The sequence below is a fragment of the Chironomus tepperi genome, unplaced genomic scaffold (genome assembly GCF_022539635.2).
Source record: "Chironomus tepperi strain 1889 unplaced genomic scaffold, CSIRO-AGI_Ctep_v1 contig_58, whole genome shotgun sequence".
In the NCBI taxonomy this organism is placed as follows: domain Eukaryota; kingdom Metazoa; phylum Arthropoda; class Insecta; order Diptera; family Chironomidae; genus Chironomus; species Chironomus tepperi.
Genome location: NW_027226180.1, coordinates 184,854 through 205,033, shown reverse-complemented (window position 1 = coordinate 205,033; position 20,180 = coordinate 184,854). Strand labels below are relative to the sequence as shown.

The following is a 20,180-nucleotide window of genomic DNA, read 5'->3' as shown; positions in this document are numbered from 1 at the left end:
TATTGTAAGAAGAACTTATGAGAATTGCTTACACAAAGCCATGAACCATAGAGGTATTGTGTCTCGGCTAAGGTGTAACATGGAACAATTGGAAAATGGAATGATAGAATATTTGGAACATTGTCGATTGTTTTGAGTGTTATAAGGCAAACATTATAAATATTTTGATGAATTATGATTGAATTTTTAATTATTTAATGGTTTAGGAACTGAAGATCTAAAGACCTGAAGATCCGAAGAGCTCGAAGACCCGAAGACCCGAAGACCCGAAAACCCGAAGACCCGAAGACCCGAAGACACGAAGACCCGAAAACCCGAAGACCCGAAGACCCGAAAACCCGAAGACACGAAGACCCGAAAACACGAAGACCGGATGACCCGAAGATCCGAAGAGACTGAAGAGACCGAAGAGATCCGAACACCCGAATACTCGATCCGAGGCAAAGACTAGGCTCAAATCAATCATTTGTTGCAACAGGTGTTCGAATTTGTTCACAATAGACCCTTTTGTGAATGTCTATTGCCACAAAACAAGTCAATCTGTATCCATGGAAATAAAATTCTACATTGTTTACTCAAGAATCTGGTCATTCCGACTACTTCCAATTTATTTGCACTAGAATCTACAATATTCTAACAATCCTCACTAGCCTACTGCCCTAAATTCCATCAATTACCATCCCATCCAACAATGACAACCCGTTCCGGATTAGTCGTAAGTCCATGCAAGAAGATTCCACGCCGAAAAAAGACAGTCGACATCAATTCCTTACTGCCGTGTGCCATAACTCGTCCAGTTCCATTTTCACTCAAACCTTATGCATCACTGTACAATCCATACGCAAGAGGCTGCTCCATACTGTGTAATCATCCTAAAAGAGGCAAGAAATGGGTGAGTTTGAGTCTGAACAGGCAATGAGACTGCTTTTTGGGGTACCGTAGCTGTATTTCAGTTCCATGTAAGCATTCTCATTGCCTGTTATGGTTAATGACTCTAGAATCTATAATTCCACCTTTCCAGACCACAATGTCAGCCAAGACCACACCAACCTACGTCCAAAAACACGTCATCGACATCCCCGACCACGTCCCAGAGGAGTTCTTCCGTCGCTTTACCGACACCGACTCCCGTCCGCTAACACCAACACCAAGTTGTGCTACAAGTGCTCGTACACGTGGCAATGCCATGGGCGCATCACATCTTAGTGCCCGTCGCTGTGTAACTCCTGATCCAGTCAGCAATGAGCAAGAAAGGAAGCAAATTATTTTGGACTTACGACGAAGTCACTCACAGGAAACTCTATACTGGAATGCATCATCAGAATTTTCACATCCTGGTCGTCAAGACTCAACATCCTCATCATGGATGCCACAGCCAACAATTAAGCATGAAATTGAGCTTGTCGGGACATCACAGAATCCAGACATTGATGACATTGCCGAGATGGAGGAAGAGGAAGTCGAGTACGTATTTAATGACATCATTAATGAGACTGAGGACTTGATAGACGATCCAACATTGTCATGCATTTATGCACGTGATGATGAGGATGATGAGCTTATTCGACGTCGTGGAAAGTTGCGTCGTAAAAAGTCAAAATCGAGTCTTCAAGTCATCACATTTCAGCCAAGTAATGAGCCAGAGACACATGTGGCACAGATTGATGACGGCGATCAGGACTCACCGAACCTGTCGAGTAGGCATTCACTTGTTCCAGATAGTAGTGCAACAGCTGCAGCAGCTAAAAGTACAAGAAAAGATGGAAATGAGGATTTGGTACAGAAAAATGTCTTTCATACTGATGACTTGCTCAAGTCATTGAAGATGGGACTGAATGTTGATGTTGTGGAGTGTGTCTTTGATAGATATGTGAGTATTGGATGCTCTCTAAATTCTGTTTTATAGACCGTCTCCGTCAAGCTGACTCCCCGTCAACCTGACTTAACTGACTTGACTGACCACTTGACTGACACTTGACTGACTTACTTGACTGACACTTGACTGACTTACTTGACTGACTTACTTGACTGACTTACTTAACTGACTTACTTAACTGACTTACTTGATTGACTTACTTGACTGACTTACTTGACTGACTTACTTGATTGACTTACTTGACTGACTTACTTGACTGACTTCCTTGACTGACTTACTTGACTGACTTACTTGACTGACTTACTTGACTGACTTACTTGACTGACTTACTTGACTGACTTCCTTGACTGACTTACTTGACTGGCTTACTTAACTGACTTGACTGACACTTGAATTGACTGACATTTGACTTGACTGACACTTGACTGACTTAACTGACTGCTGGCACCAAATTCTGCTGAATGTTGCATGGGATCTTAACCCTGGATCCTGACTGACTGTCCATCCGTGTTTCAAATTACTTACCTAACCGACCAGTTCCCTACCTAAAATTACCTCCCTATAATCTCTCTACCTTCCTCCATTTCCAGCGCCACCGTACCCTCCAAGAAGCATTCCGCACAATTTCCCCCGAAAGACTCGGCATGGACTCTGACGCCGTCCGTGAAATGAAGCAATACCTAAACCTCGAAGAGTACAGCAACGAAAAATGGCAACACTTACCAAGACGCTTCTCACGATCAGCAGCTCGCTTTGAACTTCCAATAGATATCCGTGAAATGTCCAAATTGCGACCATTCAACTACCTCAGCAAGTATGTCTATGTCGAGAGTGACAAGAAGCAGCTCTACCATCGTGTCTTTATCAAATACCTGCCAAAAAGTCAAATGAATCGCGAGGAAGCTGAACATGATGATTTATATGCAAATTTAGAGATGAGAAAGGCTTTTATGGAAAGTCTGTTAGCAGCACGTGTTATGCCAATGGAAAAGCTTAATCAGGCACTCCACGAAGTTCTCGGATTTCATGCAACAGCTGAATATGTCCAGGAAATTGAAAACTTCCTTGAACTTGACACATTGGACAGCGATACAGCCATTAATTTTCGTACATTTTGTGGTATTGTTGCATTTGGGGAACGGCTGATTACGACATTAAGTCAGGAAGACGATCCAAGGGATGAAATTGAAATTGCGGACTTTGAGACGATGCTGGCCAGGCATTTTGATAAGATTGAGAGTCCAATGATGAGGAAAATGTTTGAAATTATACAGAAATGAGGGAGTTGTGGCTGTATATGTAGGAAGACTGCTAATTATCAGCTATGGATGTCAAAATTCCGTGCATTTTTACTTTTTATTTGAACAGACTTTCTTTTATGTTTTTGTCTATATTGGTGAATTATTGGATATACGACAGTTAATAAACAGTTTTTGGAAGATGAAGCTGGTTTTGTGCTTACTAGTGCTGTATTTTTGTTATATTTTGGTATTTGATGTTGATTCTGTTGATGCTAAGAGGAAGAAGTGGTAAGGGGGTCGTTCAGTTGTTAAGTAATGCTCTTGGGTAGGGTAGAGCCCCTCCATACCCTGTGATATCCCAAGATTCAGATCAATTCCTTAACTTTTTAGCTAAAAATCTAATTTTTCATCAGCTTTTATGTAGATAAAGACAACAATAAGCTTAGATCTGTGTCTATCAAATACTATGCGACAAGAATTAATATTGAGGAAATTGCTGAGATTCACAGTGATGCTCCACATGAAGATATGGTTCAAACTGACAGTTCCAGTCCCGAAGAATCAAAAATATCATTTAATGATGACTACATAATTCAAATAGTGCTACCAGATCCACCGACAATTGATATTTTAGATGAATCTGAACAAGTCAATCCCGAGCAGCAAATGCAGCCTGCTGTGCCTCAACCGCAAGTCATGCCCGAGCAACAAAGTCAACCTGCAGTCCCTCAGCTACAATTCATGCCTGTGCAGCAAATGCAACCTGCAGTTTCTCAGCCACAATTCCCGTCAGCAGTACCTCAGCAGAAAATCATGCCCGAGCAGTATATGCAGACTGCAGTCCAACAGCAGCAAATCCCTTCAGCCGTTCATCAACCACAAGCTGTCCCCGAGCAGCAAAGTCAAAGTGCAGTGCCTCAGCCGCAAATTATACCCGAGCCACCTACAGTTCCTCAGACTCAAGTACCATCTGCTGTACCACAAAAGCAAGTCATGACCGAGCAGCAAATACAGCCTACAGTGCCTCAGCCTCAAATCCCAGCTGCGGTTCCTCAACCACAATTGATACCCGAACAGAAAATGCAGCCTGCAGTGCATCAGTCTCAAATCCCAGCTGCGGTTCCTAAGCAACAATTGCCATACAAAAATCCTGTCCATGTAGCTGAAAATCAACAGCCGCAAGTCGTGCCCGAGCAAAAAAATCAACTGGCAATGCCTCAGCCACAAGATCCATCTGCAGTTCCTCAACAACAATTCATGCCCGAGCGGCAAATGCAACATGCTGTGCCTCAACCACATTTCCAATCTGCATTTCCTCAGCAGCAAATTTCCAACCAAAATCCTATCCAAGCAGTAGTAAATCCACAGCATCAAATCGTTCCCGAGCAACAAATACAGCCTTCAATGGCTCAGCCGCAAATCATGCCCGGGCAGCAAAGTCAGCCACAAGCCTCCCCTGCAGTGCCTCAACACCAAGTTCCTTACCAAAATTCAGTCCAAGCAGCCGTAAATCCGCATCGGCAAGTCGTTCCCGAGCAGCAAACGCAACCTGCAGTTCCTCAGGCCCAATTCCGATCTCCAGCTCCTCAACAGCAATATCCTTACCAATATCCAAATCAAGTTCAGCAATCTTACCAACAAAGATTTAATTACCCCCATTGGAATCAATATGCATACCCCCAAATGAGTCCATCATATCAACAGCCTTATCGCCGATCATAGTGTCCTTGAATTGGTTTCATTGTTCTGTATATTAAGCTATAGAAAAGCCTCAATAAAAAATTATTCCCAAAAATTGATAAGCATTTTTTATTCATCAATTCCCAACACCTGTCAGATGTCCCATTAGCGCAGTGGATAGCGCACTGGACTTCTAATCCAGGGGTCCTGGGTTCGATCCCCAGATGGGATGTGACTCGAGGGTGATTTATTTTTTTTTTGGAATTTTTGTGTGGATTTGAATCTGGATTTGAGGGATTTGAGGGATTTATGGAAGGAGATGTAGGTGTGTTGGGTGTCTGGGTTGGGCTATGGAGTAGGCTTGGGGGTCATTCATGTATGACGTAACGCTATTGATGAGACAGAGGGTCAAGAGTAGGTTAAGATGGACATTTGACTAAATAAGAAGGTTAAGTGGGTCAGTAAGCCTAATTTTAGCGTTACGTAACTGATGAATGGTCCCCTTACTTCCAGAAAATTCAATGTTTTCAACCACAAGCCATGAAATTGTGCGTGGATGTTTTTGTACGCAGAAATACTTTCTATTACGTTCCCATTTCTATTTGTTTACACAAGTGTCCCCTAGGCACTTATCTAGTCTATACACCAACACTTAGGATATATTTTGCAATTTAATACAAAAAATTCCATTCCTTGAATTCCTTAAAATATCCAGCAACACTTTACAATCCTGAAATATTTGATCAATTTACCTCAAATTAGGTTCATCACCATTTCGAATCATGAGGGTAAAAATCGATACAAACAATGATCTTTACACAGTTGAATCTACATATTAAGCTACGGCAAATAGAGTGACGTGTGATATTTTAGACTGGAAAAGAAAACAAAAAAAAAATTTCACTTGATCGACAGTTTAAAAAAGTTTTTTAAAAGATGAAGCTGGTTTTTTACCTAGCACTGCTGTATATTTGGTATTATTTGGCGATAGGTGTTGATACTGTTGATGCCAAAAAGACGAGGAAATGGTGAGTAGGGCTGTGGGTGCTTCATTTGTTATGTAACTTGGAAAATTAGGGTTTTAGGGCAACTAACCACCTACCCTGCTTCGTGTATCCAAAGAATCTACTTCCTTCCCATTAAATGAGTTACAAAATGAGTGAATGTACCCCCAGCCGGCGTCTGAGTATGACTTAGAGCAGTGATGGGCAATATTTGATTTTTCGCGGGATACCTTGCCTCAAAATCATATGATTCATGGCAATATCACACATTTTTAATGTGCCGCAGCTCACAGGTTGCCCATCACTGACTTAGAGCATGCTCCTTGTATTTTCGAGAGACCTAGAGTCTAAATAACAGAAATTTGGATACTAAATTGTCAATTTCATATTTCAGCTATTATGTTGATGAATACAACAATAAATTGAGGCTTGTGTCTCATCAAAGAGGATCTGAAAAAAATACAAATGAAAAACCTGTTGCTGATACTAAGGAAATTGACACTAAACAGCATGAAGACAATCAACCTGATCAGAAATTAAGATTATCAGCCGGAGATGCGCCGTTATCTCAAATTGACAATAAACAACATAAAGATAATCAATCTGATCCAAGAGCAAAGATTGAACCCGAAAATGATCCATTAAAAATCATTGACCACAAACCTGAATCAAAAATTCACAACAAAGAGTTAAAGAAGCACTGCAAACGCAACAATCATCGATCGAGTATCAGAATTGAAGAGATCAGACAATTATTGAAGGTATCTAACCTAACAAAGCATTCAAAAGATAAGACAACACATAAATCAAACAGAAAATCATCCTTAACTAATATTTCAAAACACAATTCAGACAAAATTATTAATAATTCAAAATTCAGTCATTCCAAGCAAAATGACCATATTGAGAACCCTCCAAAATCAAAGAAAAATTCAATTAAAATTGACAAAAATTTATCAAAACAACAAAAGCACTCAAATGACTCAAAATATGCTTCAACAAAGCCCAAAATAGTTCACTACCATGCTAAACCTTTAGAATCCGAAGAAGACATTGATTCAAGCTCATCAAATAGTTCTGAAGACCAAGAAATCAGTTCAGAACTACATAATAGTGTTGATAAAAAGCCACAAGGACGTAAGGGTAAGTATGTTCGTGAAAAAGATGAATCTGAAAGTGAAGAAAAAGATGTCTTGAAAGATACTGATATAAATAAGGATAAAGACAGCTCTGATTCAAATTTGAAGCATTCTTCAACTGATTCTAATGGTTCAACTCAAGATAAATCTGCAACTGAGCTTGAGGAGCCCAATAGGACCATAAAATCAGATAGCCAAAAGACCGATAGGGTCACTAGATCTGACAGCAAAGATGAAGAACCTAAAGAATCTGTTCAAATAGAGTCAAAATCGAAGGATACAACCACAAACCGACCAACAGAACCCAGTAAAACTTCAAAATCTGATAGCAATCAAGATGAATCCAAAAAGCGACTTGAAGAGTCCAAAAGGGCCACAGGGTCTGAGATTAATCACCATGAAAACACAAATCGGCTTGGAGAACTCAATAGAACCACAAGATTACTGTCTGACCAAGATGAAAAAATAAAACGACTTGAAGACAACAATAGGGTCACTAAATCTGATAATAAACATGATGAGCCCAATGTACCTGTTCAAGTTGTCCAAACAAAGCCAAAATTCAAGGATGAATCTACAAAAAGACTACAACAATCCAAAAAAATTACAAAATTTGATAATGAAGAGAATGTGTCTGAAGAACCTGCACAAATTAAGGATGAAAGCACAAAGCGACCAACTCCCAGTGAGGTCACAAGATCTGAAAGCAATCAAAACAAAACAATTAAATCCGAAAGTGAACCTGGTGTTGATTTTAGGCCAAAAGGACGAAAGGGTAAGTATGGTCGCGACGAAGATGAATCTGAAACTGAAGAAGAATCTCTGAATTCAAAATCTGCTGAAAGTAAAGATACCAGTCTAAGTAAGGATCAAGACAACAGCTTTGATTCCAATTTGAAACATAATTCAAGTAACCCTGATGGTGTAGCTCTAAAAAAAACTTTAAGTGGGCATGAAGAGCTCAAAAGGGCCTCACGGTCTATTAGCAATCAAGATGGAAACACAAAGCGACTTGAAGAGAACAATATGGTCACTAAATCTGATAGGAATCGGTATAAATCCACAAATCGGCTTGTAGAATCCAATAGAGTCACTAAATTCAATAGTAAACTTGATGAACCCGAAGTTCCTGTTCGAATAAATTCGAAATCCAAGGGTGAAACTACAAAGAGACTAAAACAATCCAAAAAGATTATAAAATTAGATAGTGATGATGTTGAGTCTGAAGAACCTGTGCAAATTAAACCAAAATCCAAGGATGAAACCACAATGCGATCAACAGAACCTCAACAGGCCACAAAATCTGATAGCAATCAAGATGAAACACATAAACTCGATAGTGAATCTAATGTTGATAATAGGCCAAAGGGACGAAAAGGTAAATATGGTCACGATGAAGATGAATCTGATTCTGAAGAAGAAAAGAGCCTGGAAGACACTGATGCAACTAAAGATCATGATCATACTTCTGATTTAAATTTGAAACAAAATTCAACTAACCCTAATGGTGTAAATCAAGACAAACTTGTGACTGAGCTTGAAGAGTATAGTAGGGTCACTAAAACACATAGTAAACATGATGAACCTAAAGTACCTGCGCAAACTGTCCAAATAAAGTCAAAATCTAAAGATGAATCCACAAATCAATCATTAAAATCTAGTAGATCTACAAGATCTGAAAGAAATCAGGATAAAACTATAAAGCGACTTGAAGAGACCAATAGGGTCACTGGATTCGATAGTAAGCATGATGAATCTGAAGTCCCTGTTCAAAATAAGCCAAATTTTAAGGACAAAACTATAAAGCGGTCAGAACAATCCAAAAAGATTGATATATCTGATAGTGAAGATCTTGAGCCTAAATATCCTGTCCAGAGTATCCAACAAAAGCTAAAATCCAATAATAAAACCAACAAGCGGCTTAAAGAAACAAAAAAGGTTGTAAAATTTGATAGTGAAGATGATGAACCTGAAGATCCTGTTCATATAAAACTGAAATTCCTAAATTCAAACCAAGAATCAAGTCTAAAATCCGACAATCCGAAGAAGTCACATGAAGATCATCCTAATCTCATGATTGCTGATCAAAAGTCACAAATTATTGAGCCTCAATCTGAATCCACTGATCCTTCATCAGATTCATCATCAAATACAGTCAAAAAGGAATCATCCGCAGATTTCGAACCTAAATCTGAAGATCCTATACTCTCATATTCCAATGATGATGATATACCAGCTCACAGCTCAACAACAAATAACATTGAACATACAACATTAGTTCAATCTACATATCCTTTATCAACTAAAAATCCAGAACAAGAATTCAATGATTTTCAAAAGGAAATATCGCATGTCATATCATTTTTACAGAAGCTAGTAACATATGGACCTTTAGTGAATCCTGAAGCTTATACTCGAGCTCCGAAGTCTTCAGTGGTCAGAGTAAAATGCGATCCAACAGGTCATAACGATATTGAAGGTCATAAAGGTAGTGTAAATGAGATTCAATTTGAGAATTCACAATTTATTGAGCCTTATTATGATGTTTTAGGTGTCAAAGAGAATGTAGAGCCAAAATCAACTGTGGAAAATGGGTTTGTAGATGAAGAACATTCGCCTAGTGAGAGAATTGAACAGAACACCGATGAATCAGCTTTAACTACCCCAATTGATTCAGATTTGAATGAACTGAAGACTGTAGATCAACTATCACCAGAAACTACAACCGACTCAACAACTGAAACCTCAGAATTAAGATCCAACCTAGAAAAGTCAGTTGAGGAAAGCAGCACAAATACAGCAAGTGAAAGTACTACACAATCACAAATAGACCCTCATGTTACGACCAATGACAATGATCAATCTGACCCAACAGGACAATCTGAGTCAACAGATCAATTTGAACCTAGAAGTAAATCTGAACCTGACAACCAATCTGAACTAATGAGTCAATCAATACAGGAGAGTCAACCGGACCCAACAGGTCAATATGAACCTACAGTTCAGTCTGAATTTACAGGTCAATCTGAACTGGACAATCAATCTGGACTAAGCAGTCAACAAGGACAGAACAACCACTCAGAATCTAGAATTCAACCTGAACCAACCAAAGAACCGAAACCTGAATTTGAACAGCACAGTCAATCCCAACCGGATAAACACTCCGAATCTAGAAGTCAACCAGATCCAGACAATCAACCTGAATCTAGTAATCAGGCAGAACAGAACAATCAACCGGAACCTACAAATGGGACAGAACAGGACAGTCAGTGTGAGCCAACAGGCCAATCTGAACCTACTGGTCAATCTGAGCCTTCAAACCCAAAAGTTAATCCAATTTTAGATATTCGTCAGCTCATAAACTCTCTGCTTAAATCTGATCCAAGTACATATTCCTTGAATCCTACTTCAAATCAACCAGATGATTCAGTTACAGACAATCAGTCTACAATGATTCCAATGGTTGTTCCTTACCAATCAACAGAGAATCTAAGTAATGATTTGACAACATCTGAAGGTTCGACATTGAATTCAAGCCTATCAGTGGATGCTGAAGATTCAGAAGTTAGAGCCAATATTGAGACTTCATCAAATGCAGCAACAGTAACAGAAGCTGAGACAACTACAGAAGCAACTATAGAGGTAGCTACAGAAGCTACAACAGAGTCAACCACAGAGCCAACATCCGTTGAGTCATCAGTTCAAGAGTCATCAACTCAAAGTCCAGCAACTACTCCGCTAGCTGAAAATCCATGGTTAATGCACATTTTTGGTAAATTTTCTCATTTGATAAAAATGTAATAAGAAAAAAATAAACTGAGGCTTTTAATACAGGAATTGCGATGTTTTTGATCATCACTAGATGAGGGTATTGAAGTGATATTGAATAGGATAGGTTGGGTGGTTTGTTGGGAATTTGGGAATAGGTTGGTGGGTTGGTGTTGGATTTGGAGTCGGGTATACTAAAATAGTATACTTGAATACTAAAATAGTAGATTTGTGTACTAAAATAGTATATTTGTGTCCAAAACCATACCAAGGTCATGCCAATCTGGTTCCGAATTTAGGATCGATTAACTAACCTGTCCTATTCAGCTAATCCTTGTCGACAACCTGTATTAAAAGCCTATAAAACCCCAAAACCCAAAATAAACTTAAATCTCCTTATTAAAGCCCTTTACAGAACTTCCATAGCAATCCATTGTAATCTACTTTAATAATTAATAAAAAAAGACACAAAATTGAATAAAAATTTGAAATATTTTTCATACTTTGTTTACACAACTGGAAAATTCAGGTACAAAATTTCAATAAATACAATCAACTGATCATGTTTTAATCAGATCTTCACAACACCTGTCAGATGTCCCATTAGCGCAGTGGATAGCGCACTGGACTTCTAATCCAGGGGTCCTGGGTTCGATCCCCAGATGGGATGTGACGCGAGGTAGCTTTTCTTTTTTGTGGGTTGGGGATTTTTTTTTTTTTTGGATTTTTTTTAAAAGCAGTCTTGTTCCTTAAGGGGAAGTTTGAATTTCAAATCTAGGTCCGCTTGGTTTTTTGTTGGACCCAATGTCTAAAAATGCCTAAAAAAAATTGCAAAAATATCCAAAAAAATCTAAAATATTCCATTTTATATGCCAAAAAAGGAAGAACCTTAGTCACATCCCATCTGGGGATCGAACCCAGGACCCCTGGATCTCTTCTAGCTTTATGTTTGCTTTAGAAGTCCAGTGCGCTATCCACTGCGCTAATGGGACATCTGACAGGTGTTGTGAAGAACTGTTTAAAATGTGATCAGTATGTAGTTAAATGTACCCTAACAGACAAAATGACAGCTTTTAGGTACCGCAGTGGTATTTATGTACCATTGGAAGCATGCTGTTTACCTGGTTAGTGAATTTTTACTCATAAATTACTAGTAAGGATCTTGAGACTCGCCGAAGGAACCAAGAATAAGGCTATAATTAACCCGAATGCCCTAAATGGATAGGAGTCAAGGTATTGCTTGACCTACTGATGTGGACGATCATGCAGCTAGTATATTTATGAGAATTATTCTTAGGGTCATCTTTGTACAAAAAGAGGGTCTATTTGAGTGCAAGAACAATATGGAAATACAGCAGCTCTTTATGAATGGCTTGACCCTTACCCATCGCTCCTGAATGCGTCCCTGACACGTTACCAGGCCACCTGTACAAGCTCCATTTCCTAAGGTTTTAAAGTTTGACATTTTAGAAACCAAAAAAGCACTTGAGTGACCTAAAAGCTCTCAGAAGGCACACTTGATATTGAGAATTGACACTTTGCAACTAGAAGCCAGCAACAGAACCTATCGACTCCCATATAAAGTCAAGAATCAAATTTGACACCTGTCTAAACAAAGCATCCAAAACTATCAAAAAAAGAAATCAACCTCGAGTCACATCCCATCTGGGGATCGAACCCAGGACCCCTGGATTAGAAGTCCAGTGCGCTATCCACTGCGCTAATGGGACATCTGACAGGTGTTGGGAACTGATGAATAATAATCGACATTTAAGGCTTAGTTTTTGAGTTAAAATTTATTAAAATCTACAGAAACTTTAATTAATTAATTTAAAATAAATGTTCATCATAAAGTCGTCCAAAATACATCAAACTTGCTGCTGCCAATCCATTCATATGTGATGAACAGTTAGTTCCATCATATGTAAAGCATCCAGACTTCATTTGCCAGTCTAAAATATCGGATATCCATCGATTATTCAAAAATTCACCAAATCCAACAAATGAACAGAGAAAAATTTGTTCCATAAAGAGATCCTTTGAGCCTGATAAGATGTTGGTGACTTTGTGGATGAATTTGGATTCTTGGTGGATTTGAGAGCAGATTTGATGAGAAATTGCGGGGAAATTTTCATTTCTGCATCGGATGTAGCCAAGGAAGTGGTAAATTAGTCTGAAATGAGAGGGAAAAATCAGGAAAAATTGGTGAATTTTAACATAATAAAAATTAGGAACTGTTCAAAATTGGAGGACATATCGAGTCCCTACGGAAGACTGTGAGGACGGGGACGGTGATGAGGACGGGGACGGACTGAGGACGGGGACGGACTGAGGACGGAGACGGACTGAGGACGGAGACGGACTGAGGACGGAGACGGACTGAGGACAAGGGACGGACTGAGGACGGGGAGGGATGAGGACGGGGACGGATGAGGATAGAACGGATGGTGATGGGAGACGATGGGAGATGATGGGGAAGGGACGGAGATGAGGGAAGGGACGGAGTGGTGAGGATGGAGGGGAGAAGGACGGTCCCAAACCCAATTCTTCCATTCCTTAATACCCAACCTTAATCAATCCACATCAAAAACTCAATTAAAACTCATGCTAAAAAAAACTGCATTTTTCATCAAATTAAGTCCAATAAAAATTAATATAAAAAGCCTTCTTGTCTGCTGTACAGCTTTTTATCACTTTACACACATTAAGACGCATTTTATGAAAACTGAAACTGACATCCGAGCACAAATAAAATTTATTTCATTCACGTGTGAGCATTTTTTTCTTTTGTTTCTCTTGCTATAAAAATTGTTCATAATTTTTTTGTAGATTTGATTAAAAAATTCAGTCTGAATTCAAAAATGTCACGAATCAGTCGACTGTTCTCATCGGTTGGAAACTTGAAAGTTTATCGGACATTTCGGGCTTTGGATCTTGATGGAAAAACGGAAGTTGAGTACCGGATTCAAGACTATCCAAAGGATAGAATTGAGGAAGGAATTAAATTTAATGCTGGGTCATTTTTGAAGCATGAACCAATGTCAAAGACGAGAGACTTGATTAATCAGCCGGAAGCTGTTGAGGAATTTTTGAATATTTTACGTGACTCGATGCTGCATGGAGTGTCGTTGGCTTGTTTTAAGGAAAATTCAGATGAAATTATATCGACGAATATTTTGAGTGTAAAGGATGAGAAGGATTATATGGCAGAACCAGATGTAAGTAGATCTGAGATGGTCAATTTTGGTTTCCGAGATGACCAATTTTTTGTTCCTGAGATGACCTAATTTTGGTTTCTGAGATGATCAATTTTGGTCTATAATATTGACCCAATTTTGACTTCTGAATTGATCCAATTTTGGCTTCTGAGTTGACCAAATTTAGGCTTCTGAGATGACCAATGGTTGGCTTCTGAGTTGACCAAATTTAGAATTCTCAAATGACCAAATTTTTGATTCTGAGTTGACCAAATTTAAGCTTCTGAGATGATCTAATTTTGGCTTCTTAGTTAACCCAATTTTGAATCAAAAAGGATCATTTTTGACTTCCGAGATGACCAATTCTAACCCCAACTCCCTTTTACTCCTCCAATTCCAGTTCAAAAGCAAGGACTTCCAGGATATCTTCGGTGTCATGAGCTACGCCAACAATCAATTCAATCCCTTCAAGCACTACAATGTCGATCACATCCTTTACGCATTCACAGTTGGTGTCAAACCAGAATACAGAGGACGTAAAATAGCCAATCACATGTTTAAATGTCGGAGACTTTTGTGTCAAGAGTTGGGCCTTAAAGTGACAACGACACATGCGACGGCAACTGGAAGTCAAAAAGCAGCTCTCAATGCTGGATTTGAGGAGAATTATTCAATCAAGTGAGTATTGAAAATGTTGTGGGAAGGTTAGGGATGTGGAAGGGGTTCAAAGTGATTAAAAATATGCAATGGTGCACCCTGTCTTGCCTCTTGTCACTCAAAGAAGGGGTATTTGAGAGGTTAAAGTGATATTTTGCAACAAAATATGTGATTAATCAGTTCTGTATCTTTAGGGTCGATTATTTGTTGTGTAACGGACTTAGAGAAGGGTAGGGAGGAGTAGAAGGGGGTAATGATGGGGAAGGGAGGGGTAGTGAGGGTGTTTAGACCTGTATGGAGCTGTAGGGAGGTGTAAGGAGGAATAGGGAGAGGTAATGAGGACTAGGGATGAGTAGGGAGGAATAGGGAGGCGTTGGGAATGCTAGGAAGAAATAAGGAGGGATAATAATGGGTAAACAGGGTAGGGAGGGTAAAAGGGTCAAAAGGTCAATTTATCTTGTTACCTAATATGTAAACGACCCCATTTCATACTAAATTATAGACAAAAAGTCCTAATAATCTCCATTTTAAATTTCCAGATACAGCGAACTACTCAAAATTAACCCAAAATTCAACTTCCCCAACATCGACACCAAATACTTCAAAATACTCAGCCTAAAGATTTAACTCAAATCACCTAAATAGCCTAATGTGTTCGTCTAATAGCCAAATTCATCATATTTTATTATTTGTGTCAAAATCATTCAAAAAAATAAATCAAAAATCAAGGTCTATCTCACTTATTTACTTGTTGTTGTGACTTTAAATAATAAAATTGCTAAGAATATGCTCTTATCAGCCATGATAACGGAATATATATATAAATAGAATTGCAATTAGTTAAGTAAGTTCTAGAAATGTCGTGGTGTGAAGGAGAGATATCAAGTTGCCATATGGAGTGCAGGAAATGATAAAAAAAATCGTTGATTAGAATCAGAGGTGCAATTGGATAATTTAAGGTTTGTGCTAAATTGTAGAACTGCAGACAGAGAACGGAGACCTGCATCCTTGGACAAATTATTAAATACAGCCAAGAATTGCAGTCTTGCTCATCTAAAACCCATGATGTACTGGATGTAAGAGAGTCTACGAGTGTGGAACAGAAATTAAGTGACTTCTAGGGTTATGTAAGGGCATATACGGACATGTATGGAGGGAAACGAGAGTTTATGGAGGTAAATAAGGATGTACGGTGGTATTTGAGGGTATACGAGAGTATAAAATGTTATGTGATGGCATATGAGGATATGCGAAGGTTTACGAAGGTATACGATAGTGTACGGTGCTTGTAAGGTTGTATAAAGGATTATATGAGGATGATAGAAGGTATGCGAAGATGTATTGGGGTGTAAGAGGGCATACAAGCAAGTACGAGTGTGTACGAGGGTATAAGAAGGTGTTCGAGGGTATATGTGGGTTTAAGAAGGTGTAAAAGGGTGTACGGGAATGTACGGAGGTGTATCTGAATGTACAGATGCGACAGAAGGTGTAGAAAGCTGTAGGAAGTTGTGAAGGAGTGTATAGAGGTGTAGGAGATGGTAAATTAAGAAAAATGAGCTTTTTTTAGAATTTGAGGCATCTTAGTTGGAAAGTGGCGGTTTAGGCAAAACAAGTATGCTGTTTTATAGTTTCTGAGAAGAGATAACTGAGGCTAGTAGGAATCTTGTCACCAATTTATCAATTTTTCGCAGTATATATCAACCAAACTAACCCACAGCATTAGATAAACTATAAATAAACCACACATAAACCCAAACTAAACAATAACTTATCTATTCCTTCATATGCTACATTTATTTATATTCCCGATAAACATTTGCCAACTTTTTATTTGTGATAAAAAAATTGATATTTGATATTCGATACTCATGACTAATGTTAAGTTCAGTTGATGAATTCTCCTCAAACCACATCACTTAATTTAATTGGTTCCATAAAATTTCATATTAAAACTGTTTCATATTCCATATTGAAGCTTAATTCATGAAAATTGATGATGAATTTGGAAAGTGAATTTAGCGATTGGATTGATGTGGACCCGAGCAGCACATGTGGGGTATTGTGGGAGGTTGCTGGGTAACAGTGAGTATTGCTGAGCATTGCTGAGCATTGCTGAGCATCGCTGAGCATTGCTGAGCATCGCTGAGCATCGCTGAGCATCGCTGAGCATCGCTGAGCATTGCTGAGCATCGCTGAGCATTGCTGGACATTGCTGGACATTGCTGAGCATCGCTGAGCATTGCTGAGCATCGCTGAGCATCGCTGAGCATCGCTGAGCATCGCTGAGCATTGCTGAGCATCGCTGAGCATTGCTGGACATTGCTGGACATTGCTGAGCATCGCTGAGCATCGCTGAGCATCTCTGAGCATCGCTGAGCATCGCTGAGCATCGCTGAGCATCTCTGAGCATCGCTGAGCATCGCTGAGCATCGCTGAGCATCGCTGAGCCTTGACAGCTGATTTCCACCCGTTTTCACGGCAATTCCCCCAATTGTGCCGCTCGGGCATGCTTTATTGATAAGATAACAATAACACTGCTGATAGTAAGGAACAAAATATTATTGTGGATTAATACTTTCCAGTTGATTACTCATTCTACTTCTAGACAGTCACAAGATTTACCAAAAAAAACCTCAAATTCCATCAAAAAATGAGCAAATTTGAGCGTCCACAAAACCTCGAATATCCAAAAATCCACAACAAATTTAAAGCATTTGATGCCGACAGTTCCGTAAAAGCAACATTTGTCATCAAAGACTTAACAGCTGATCTTTATGATGACGTAGTGAAATTTATGTTTGAATATTTTGTGCCTGATGAGCCAGCATTTAAATCCCGGGACATAAAGTTAGACAAATTAGCAATTATTGAAATTTCGAGAATTTGGCGGGAACAATTGGGTCAAAATGTGTCAATTGTGTGCTTTAAGGAAGGAAATGATGAAATTGTAGCTGTGAATATTTTAGGTGTTAAAAGTATTAGTAATGATGATGATGAGGGATATGAGGATGAAGATAAGGTGAGATGGAATGTGAATTTTAGGGTGCTGGGGTATTGAGGTGGATGGGGTAGGGTAGTGACTATCATATCCACAGCATTAGGATCGTTAATTTCCACGCCGTTAGGTCCATCCTGTCATGTCTAGTAAATCATGCCAAAAACCAGAAATTGGGGAATTCTAGCTTCAAATCAACTGAACAGCACATCCAGTCCCAGGACGATGACGACTCTGCCTAAGCGCCGGACTCGGCATGAATCCGGGATCATGAATCCATATTTAGACCGAATCCGGCATCTAGTTGACGTGATTCTGACTTGACGCAGTATTTGGTTTGAATTTGGGTCCATGGTCTTCTAAAGGACCAGGTTGGGTTTAATTCAGGTTTCATGGTTCTGGATTCTAACCGAGTCTGACATCAAGTCAGAGTCTCGCCGGCCTGAATCCTCATTTTCGTTATTTTGTGGATCTGAGGTTAGAATTTTACGGTTTCTGGGGTTCAGCATGATTTACGGTACATGGGAATGGTCTTAACTAGACTAGACAGCTCCAGAACCATGCCAGATTCATTCCATCCATGTCCCACATTTTCGATCAATCAACCAACTTGCCCTATTCACCCAAAATCAACCCTAACAATTTCCAATCTCTCAATATTCCAGAAAATAACATCCCAAGACCTCCACGACATCATCAGCCTCCATAATCTCCTCGAAAAGCAATTCAATCCATACAAAACTTTTGATACAGCTTCATATTTGAGTGATTTTGGCTTAGCTGTTCATCCTGACTATAGACGACGTGGAATTGGAACGGAAATGTTAAAAATCAGAGCTAAATTGTTAAATGATCTGGAACTAAAAGTTGCCGTGTCACATTTTGTTGGAACTGCATCACAGCATATGGCTGCAAAGGTGAAATATAGTGAGAGTTATGTGCTGTCGTAAGTGGAAGGGATTAATGGATTTTTGGGGATATTTTTAATGATTTTTGTGTAATTTTAGGTATGATGAGCTTTATAGGATTAATACAAATTTCTACTTTTCTGGTGTTGATGGATTGAATGTTAAGGTTATGAGTTTGGAGGGTTCTAAGTAGGAGAAGCAAGGGGGATGGGGATTTGGGGTCAATACCCATTTTTTGGACATAATTTGTTGATTTGCTTAGAATTTTTTGAAATAAAAATCTCAAAAACTCTCTAAATGTCTGCATTTTATAGCTATAGATGTCTTTAGGCATTCCCTACCCGCGGCATGGACCCTCTTACACCCCATATAATAATTAAGCATGCAACCCTCCAATTTTTGTCCAAACCCTCCCTAAACCCCCATTCAAACTACTCACTTATGTGTCAGTTGATATCCAAAAGCCTTCCTATTTGGATCCTCAATTTTCAAACATTTTTCACTCAATTTACAGTTATTTTTGAAGATTTCATTCAAACATCTGTCAGAATTCCGTCCTTGTGGTTGATTTTGGTCATCATTGACTAACTTGACATACGACTTAATTGATGTGAATTTGAATTGACTATGATTTTTGGTGAGTGATCCAAAAATGACTGGAAAATTGACTTCAAAGAGCGTTGAGTTGAAGAATGGAGCTGGAAAATGGAAATGGAAGTTAAAATTGATTGGTTAGGTTAGGTATGGTAGTGAAAATTGGGAGTTTAAGTCAGAAATGGAAGGAATTATTGGGAGTTAAGGTCAGTGGTGGACAAACTGTGTGTTGAGGCACTTTAGTGTGCTGGCAAATGTGCTTGGAAATGTCATGGATTGTATGTCGTGTAAGGACTCGCTTAGGGCTATCCGGCTAGGCGTAACGAGGAGAAAAGGTTGTCCACCACTGACCTAAATGACCAGTAATTCCAGAATTGATCTGAATTTCATTTTAAATGGGACTGTTCACTTGTTACGTAACCTTTTTAATAGAAAGAAGAGTTTGGAAATTTGGGTATGAAATTTAAGAACGGAGCGGACCTGGGAGTACTGCCAAGGGACCGTTTACTTGTTATGTAACGCTCTAAATGGATGGAAAGAGGTTGGACATTTGACTTCAACATTTTGGTACGGCTAGGAAGCTTAAGGTCCAAAAAGTCAATTTTTCACGTTCCATAACGCCTCAACAGCCCCAAAATCCACACTCACCAACTTCACGTCCACCAGACTTCCTCTCAAACTCCTTCAAAACATCCTCAATCTTCCTTCCCAAAACTTCAGCATCCACTGCATCCTTCAAATACTTAATCTGCCCTTTTGCTATCAAAATACCCAAAATTGTTCCTTCATCGACCGTTTCCGGATTAATAACACAAAAGTCCAACAATTTATTCAATTTTTCCAGGAAAATATTGTCCAATTTTTCATAATTTTTCACTTTATTTTGAAAACTAAATGCAAAAATTGAAAAAATAAAGAAAATTTTAACAAAAATCATGTCTCAAGTGTTGACAATTGAAGCTACGAGTGTGAACTGGATGGAATATTCTTAGTGTGCAGCATAGACAAATGTAAGATAATTGAAAATAATGAGAGTGGATTTAAAGAAAATCTTAAGACGATGAATGGAACAATAAACAGCTTGAAGGTGAAGATTTTAAGTCACAAACATGTTTGAGGAA

General features: G+C 38.9%; 6 protein-coding genes and 4 non-coding genes across 10 annotated transcripts; 7 read left to right on the top strand and 3 right to left on the bottom strand.

Annotated features, from left to right (window-relative positions):
* The first annotated feature begins 634 nt into the window (after positions 1 to 634).
* Positions 635 to 3,156, top strand: LOC139100366 (uncharacterized). Its single transcript, XM_070652983.1, has 4 exons — positions 635 to 896; positions 1,035 to 1,402; positions 1,445 to 1,870; positions 2,467 to 3,156. Exons 1-4 carry the CDS (start codon positions 692 to 694, stop codon positions 3,154 to 3,156), a joined length of 1,689 nt encoding a protein of 562 aa, XP_070509084.1. The 5' UTR covers positions 635 to 691.
* A 155-nt stretch (positions 3,157 to 3,311) lies between these two features.
* Positions 3,312 to 4,912, top strand: LOC139100138 (uncharacterized). The gene is made up of 2 exons (XM_070652741.1): positions 3,312 to 3,405; positions 3,531 to 4,912. The coding sequence occupies exons 1-2, from the start codon at positions 3,317 to 3,319 to the stop codon at positions 4,837 to 4,839; spliced, it is 1,398 nt and encodes a 465-aa protein (XP_070508842.1). The 5' UTR covers positions 3,312 to 3,316; the 3' UTR covers positions 4,840 to 4,912.
* A 44-nt stretch (positions 4,913 to 4,956) lies between these two features.
* Positions 4,957 to 5,029, top strand: TRNAR-UCU (transfer RNA arginine (anticodon UCU)). Its single transcript has one exon. It is a non-coding gene; the product is annotated as a tRNA-Arg (tRNA).
* A 675-nt stretch (positions 5,030 to 5,704) lies between these two features.
* Positions 5,705 to 11,093, top strand: LOC139100300 (dentin sialophosphoprotein-like). Its single transcript, XM_070652926.1, has 3 exons — positions 5,705 to 5,825; positions 6,196 to 9,428; positions 9,492 to 11,093. The coding sequence occupies exons 1-3, from the start codon at positions 5,734 to 5,736 to the stop codon at positions 10,739 to 10,741; spliced, it is 4,575 nt and encodes a 1,524-aa protein (XP_070509027.1). The 5' UTR covers positions 5,705 to 5,733; the 3' UTR covers positions 10,742 to 11,093.
* Positions 11,094 to 11,305: 212 nt separating this feature from the next.
* On the top strand, positions 11,306 to 11,378 carry TRNAR-UCU (transfer RNA arginine (anticodon UCU)). Its single transcript has one exon. It is a non-coding gene; the product is annotated as a tRNA-Arg (tRNA).
* Positions 11,379 to 11,604: 226 nt separating this feature from the next.
* Positions 11,605 to 11,700, bottom strand: TRNAR-UCU (transfer RNA arginine (anticodon UCU)). The gene is made up of 2 exons: positions 11,664 to 11,700; positions 11,605 to 11,640 (listed from the first exon to the last, which is right to left on the bottom strand). It is a non-coding gene; the product is annotated as a tRNA-Arg (tRNA).
* Positions 11,701 to 12,365: 665 nt separating this feature from the next.
* Positions 12,366 to 12,438, bottom strand: TRNAR-UCU (transfer RNA arginine (anticodon UCU)). The gene has a single exon. It is a non-coding gene; the product is annotated as a tRNA-Arg (tRNA).
* Positions 12,439 to 12,524: 86 nt separating this feature from the next.
* LOC139100040 (UPF0764 protein C16orf89 homolog) lies at positions 12,525 to 20,005 on the bottom strand. The gene is made up of 3 exons (XM_070652622.1): positions 19,708 to 20,005; positions 18,905 to 19,163; positions 12,525 to 12,881 (listed from the first exon to the last, which is right to left on the bottom strand). Exons 1-3 carry the CDS (start codon positions 19,994 to 19,996, stop codon positions 12,539 to 12,541), a joined length of 891 nt encoding a protein of 296 aa, XP_070508723.1. The 5' UTR covers positions 19,997 to 20,005; the 3' UTR covers positions 12,525 to 12,538.
* LOC139100042 (uncharacterized) lies at positions 13,539 to 15,305 on the top strand. Its single transcript, XM_070652624.1, has 3 exons — positions 13,539 to 13,926; positions 14,306 to 14,583; positions 15,102 to 15,305. The coding sequence occupies exons 1-3, from the start codon at positions 13,570 to 13,572 to the stop codon at positions 15,187 to 15,189; spliced, it is 723 nt and encodes a 240-aa protein (XP_070508725.1). The 5' UTR covers positions 13,539 to 13,569; the 3' UTR covers positions 15,190 to 15,305.
* Positions 17,119 to 18,763, top strand: LOC139100041 (uncharacterized). The gene is made up of 3 exons (XM_070652623.1): positions 17,119 to 17,581; positions 18,223 to 18,503; positions 18,565 to 18,763. The coding sequence occupies exons 1-3, from the start codon at positions 17,213 to 17,215 to the stop codon at positions 18,656 to 18,658; spliced, it is 744 nt and encodes a 247-aa protein (XP_070508724.1). The 5' UTR covers positions 17,119 to 17,212; the 3' UTR covers positions 18,659 to 18,763.
* Positions 20,006 to 20,180: the final 175 nt, after the last annotated feature.

Bases quoted from the DNA above. Each gene is read 5' to 3' on its own strand.
- LOC139100366 (XM_070652983.1), top strand. From the start codon at position 692: ATGACAACCCGTTCCGGATTAGTCGTAAGTCCATGCAAGAAGATTCCA. The intron at 897-1,034 runs GTTTGAGTCTGA...CCACAATGTCAG, and splicing joins AAGAGGCAAGAAATGGGTGA to CCAAGACCACACCAACCTAC. The intron at 1,403-1,444 runs GTCGGGACATCA...GACATTGCCGAG, and splicing joins TTAAGCATGAAATTGAGCTT to ATGGAGGAAGAGGAAGTCGA.
- LOC139100138 (XM_070652741.1), top strand. From the start codon at position 3,317: ATGAAGCTGGTTTTGTGCTTACTAGTGCTGTATTTTTGTTATATTTTG. The intron at 3,406-3,530 runs GTAAGGGGGTCG...ATTTTTCATCAG, and splicing joins GATGCTAAGAGGAAGAAGTG to CTTTTATGTAGATAAAGACA.
- LOC139100300 (XM_070652926.1), top strand. From the start codon at position 5,734: ATGAAGCTGGTTTTTTACCTAGCACTGCTGTATATTTGGTATTATTTG. The intron at 5,826-6,195 runs GTGAGTAGGGCT...TTCATATTTCAG, and splicing joins GCCAAAAAGACGAGGAAATG to CTATTATGTTGATGAATACA. The intron at 9,429-9,491 runs GTAGTGTAAATG...ATGATGTTTTAG, and splicing joins CGATATTGAAGGTCATAAAG to GTGTCAAAGAGAATGTAGAG.
- LOC139100042 (XM_070652624.1), top strand. From the start codon at position 13,570: ATGTCACGAATCAGTCGACTGTTCTCATCGGTTGGAAACTTGAAAGTT. The intron at 13,927-14,305 runs GTAAGTAGATCT...CTCCAATTCCAG, and splicing joins ATTATATGGCAGAACCAGAT to TTCAAAAGCAAGGACTTCCA. The intron at 14,584-15,101 runs GTGAGTATTGAA...TTAAATTTCCAG, and splicing joins GAGGAGAATTATTCAATCAA to ATACAGCGAACTACTCAAAA.
- LOC139100041 (XM_070652623.1), top strand. From the start codon at position 17,213: ATGAGCAAATTTGAGCGTCCACAAAACCTCGAATATCCAAAAATCCAC. The intron at 17,582-18,222 runs GTGAGATGGAAT...TCAATATTCCAG, and splicing joins GATATGAGGATGAAGATAAG to AAAATAACATCCCAAGACCT. The intron at 18,504-18,564 runs GTAAGTGGAAGG...GTGTAATTTTAG, and splicing joins AGTGAGAGTTATGTGCTGTC to GTATGATGAGCTTTATAGGA.
- LOC139100040 (XM_070652622.1), bottom strand. From the start codon at position 19,996: ATGATTTTTGTTAAAATTTTCTTTATTTTTTCAATTTTTGCATTTAGT. The intron at 19,164-19,707 runs GTGAGTGTGGAT...TCCATTTTCCAG, and splicing joins GTCTGGTGGACGTGAAGTTG to CTCCATTCTTCAACTCAACG. The intron at 12,882-18,904 runs GTGAGTAGTTTG...CTCTCATTTCAG, and splicing joins GGATATCAACTGACACATAA to ACTAATTTACCACTTCCTTG.